At 42.7% G+C, this 3,556-nt stretch overlaps 1 protein-coding gene across 1 annotated transcript; it reads left to right on the top strand.

Annotated features, from left to right (window-relative positions):
* LOC110436283 lies at positions 2,313-2,779 on the top strand. Its single transcript, XM_021462927.1, has 2 exons — positions 2,313-2,368; positions 2,458-2,779. Exons 1-2 carry the CDS (start codon positions 2,313-2,315, stop codon positions 2,777-2,779), a joined length of 378 nt encoding a protein of 125 aa, XP_021318602.1.

Here is a 3,556-nt window from a genome sequence, read left to right as displayed (position 1 = left end):
TGCACACGCCATGGGCAGCAAACACTACTACAGGATTGATTAACCGCAACGAGACCATTTCCACCTCCGTGGCGGGCACAGCTTTTGCCCGCCACGGTTATTCAACCGCACGCGTATAGGCCCGGCCACAGGAAAGCCCGCTGCGGTAAATATTTAACCGCAGCGGCCATCATAAAGAGCCCGCTTCGGTTAATACGATTAACCGTAGCGGGCTCTTTATGATGGCCGCTGCGGTTAAACATTTACCGCAGCGGGCTTTCCTGTGGCCGGGTCTATACGCGTGCGGTTGAATAACCGTGGCGGGCAAAAACTGTGCCCGCCACGGAGGTGGAAATGGTCTCGTTGCGGTTAATCAATCCTGTAGTAGTGTTAATAGATAAATCTATTAACCAACAACTCCCGATCTAGTGCGCTACCAACAGGTTGATAGCAAAGACAACAAATCAGAGATTGATGATCAATAAACCTATTTCTCAATGGGAAATAGGGCTTCAAACACTCGCTATGTTTGATCAAGATCAAGATAAAATAGTCGATAAGCAGGATCTAACGTCAAAAGTTGGATTCAAGCATTAAATAACCGACAGAGGCAGATCGAAAGATGAAGACCAAGAAATCTATGATCAAGATCGAGTTATTAGGGTATTATATCGAATAGGAAACTATTTAACACAATATGGATAACTCTACATTGCTATCTATAAGAGATCGACCAGATCGTTGCAGTCTTACAAATAACAATACAGGCCGATAAAACTCCAACAATTTTGCAAATAGGTTTGATATTCTTATTTTTTACCAAAACTCTTAAAATCTTTTTTATCCAATAGTTTGGCAATTAGGCTTGGCATTTATAGCAAGTTGGCAAATTCTCCTCCTTTCTTGGCACTAGTATATTACCCGTGCTAACGCTACGGTGACATTTAGAAAAAAATTATAAAACTAAAATAAATCATAAAACTAAAAAACAAACCTACCCCACTAACAAGAAAAGTCTATATAAAAATTACGGTACTTTATTTGGGAACATTTATTTGGTTTTAACAAATGCTATGTAAAAAAGTTACCAAATATAAGGTACAAATATACAGCAAAGCTCACTCAAGTACAATAAAAAAATTTACAGATTTCGCTACCTCAAACTTACAAGTCACCAAATACAGAGTTAAAATCGATTTAATGATACAAACCGTGGTCCTGAAACATAACAGGATTTGCATTTGTTTTTTGTAATATGTCCATGCTTACGCCACGGTAAAACAAAAGATAGTATTTTGTAATTCACTCAAATAATTTAACCATAACTTTTGCAAACTTCAACTTTAGTACTGATTAACAAGGATGAACAAACAAAGCTAATATTCAATATACAATATAGATGAGGGTAGCCAGTATTATTATATATGTCCATGTTAAGCTGCTTTTCTACATTTAAATTATCATGTGGTGCTAGCAAGTCTTGTATTTAACGAAGTTAGCATTACCTCTTCTATAATCATTGACTTAGAAATATCTAGTTGTCCGGACAACCATATATCTATCCTATAGTTGAAAAAATGGCTCTACTACTGAATGTGTGTCCTGGGGCATGTTTGTATGTTCATTGCTTGATCCGCCTGCAGATCGCATCCTTTTATGGGCTTTTCCTCCTTTTCTGTGCCCAACATATTTGTTTATATCTCTTGCCTTTTTCCTCTTAATCTTCGCTGGATCCAAATTTTATTTTCATTGTTATTTGAAAGAATGTCAAGTACAACAACAAAAAAAACCTGGAACCAGTGTAACCAGTGTAATCATTGTTATATTTTTCAAATAAATTAGAATGGTGGTAACCAGGGTCCAGTGCACCATATAAAAGGGGAATAACCGGCACCATTAACATAAATATGGGTCAACCTTGCAAAAACTATATTAAAGAACGACCTTTGCAAACACTACTGGACAAAGGATTGCCTGGTTGAATGTTCAGATGCTTGATATGATTCTTTGTTTCGTGCTGAAGAATCAAGCAACATTACTGGACATAGGATGGTAGTGATCAACGAAACAATGCATCCCTCCTTTTAAATAAATTAACTATCTGTAACTCACAAATATGCAAGAACAAATATCATACAAGAAAATAATGAACCTCCTGCAAGAACTCCTGACCAAATCAGGAAAATCAGAAGAAAATAGAAAGGGAAAGAGAGATGGGGTACCTGCACTAAAGAATCGTGGTCCTGGCTCGTCCGCTGTCGCCGAGCACACATCAGAGCCAGGCGGCGCTCGATCCCACGGCCGAGCACGCAACCACGTCGGTGCTCACGCCCATGGTCGGCCTAGGTCACCATGGCGCCGGCGTAGGTGCCCATGGTCAGGGGAAGCGGTTTGGCCTGGCGCCCTGGCCTCTGCACACACGCAAGCAAGCGGAGGGCAGGCAAGATGGCTATAGGCCGACAACTGCTGCTTGGCCAGCCTTGGCGGACGTGACCCGGCCGAGCGGCGCGCCGCGGTAGCCGATGGCGACGTCGAGGCGGTTGTAGTCGAGCGCGAAGAAGTCCGGGTTGCGGACGCGGACCTTGAGCGCGGCGGATATGGTGACGGCGACGGCGGGGCGCGCCACGACGGAGACGTGCGCGAGGCGGAGGCGGGCGAGGGAGACGTCCGGGTCGGCGGGCCAGAGGAGGAAGCCCGCGAGCGTGAGGAGGAGGAAGAGCGCGGTGAGGCAGGGGCCGATGCCGCAGCAGCGGCCGCCGCCGCGGAGAGTAGGGCGGAGATTAGAGATGTAAGGTCGTGATCATACTTTTAATCTGGGCCGTCTAATCTGTATGACATGTGTTGTAAGTCGTTGATCTTGTAGGTGGGATTTGCCTGGAGAAGATTTCAATTATATTAGAGATCTATGCACGTCTGGAATAGGCTTGACATTTTGCATGCACACGCTTTTATAGCAAGCTGACAACCTGATGCTTCGTTGATCTTCAGAATCAATAGATTTTTTTTTGCCAAGTCAAAATTGTCAAACACTTAGAACTGTCCTTTTTATTCTCTCCACATATCGTTTTGGGAGTTGGCAAATAACAACATTTGCCAAACAAAATTTACAACACAACACTGTTGGAGTTATACGAAGAAGTAAGAGGTCAGCCAGACCGATGTAGCCTTAATTACAAGCAAAGTATAAGTCGTGACGGTACTTACAACAAATCGGAGGTCGGCTGGATTGATGCAGCGCTCCTTGCTGAAGAACTCACCAGAATTTACTCTACTCCTACTCCTAGGGGTGGCATGGGGCCAAAAAAAAAATAAAGGTAATGATTTGATTGATGTGTGAATGTCCATTATAATAACCAGGGTTCAGTATTTATAGTGGAGGCTTGATTACAAGTCCTGTTCGAATAAGACCAGTTACACACTTGGAAAATAGAACAAAATATCCTAATTTACGATTACTTGGACTCTAATCTTCCTTTTCAATGAACTATCGACGAAGAGTAGACGAATCAGACTATCGATGAAGATCAGCAAACATCAGCATAGAGAGAAGAAGATGTCCAGCAAGCAGTCGTAATAA

Source organism: Sorghum bicolor, chromosome 6, assembly GCF_000003195.3.
Source record: "Sorghum bicolor cultivar BTx623 chromosome 6, Sorghum_bicolor_NCBIv3, whole genome shotgun sequence".
Classification (NCBI taxonomy): Eukaryota; Viridiplantae; Streptophyta; class Magnoliopsida; order Poales; family Poaceae; genus Sorghum; species Sorghum bicolor.
The sequence above is the reverse complement of the archived record's forward strand: the minus strand, read 5'-3'. Positions and strand labels throughout refer to the sequence as shown.

Bases quoted from the DNA above. Each gene is read 5' to 3' on its own strand.
- LOC110436283 (XM_021462927.1), top strand. From the start codon at position 2,313: ATGGTCGGCCTAGGTCACCATGGCGCCGGCGTAGGTGCCCATGGTCAG. The intron at 2,369-2,457 runs GTTTGGCCTGGC...CTGCTTGGCCAG, and splicing joins GCCCATGGTCAGGGGAAGCG to CCTTGGCGGACGTGACCCGG.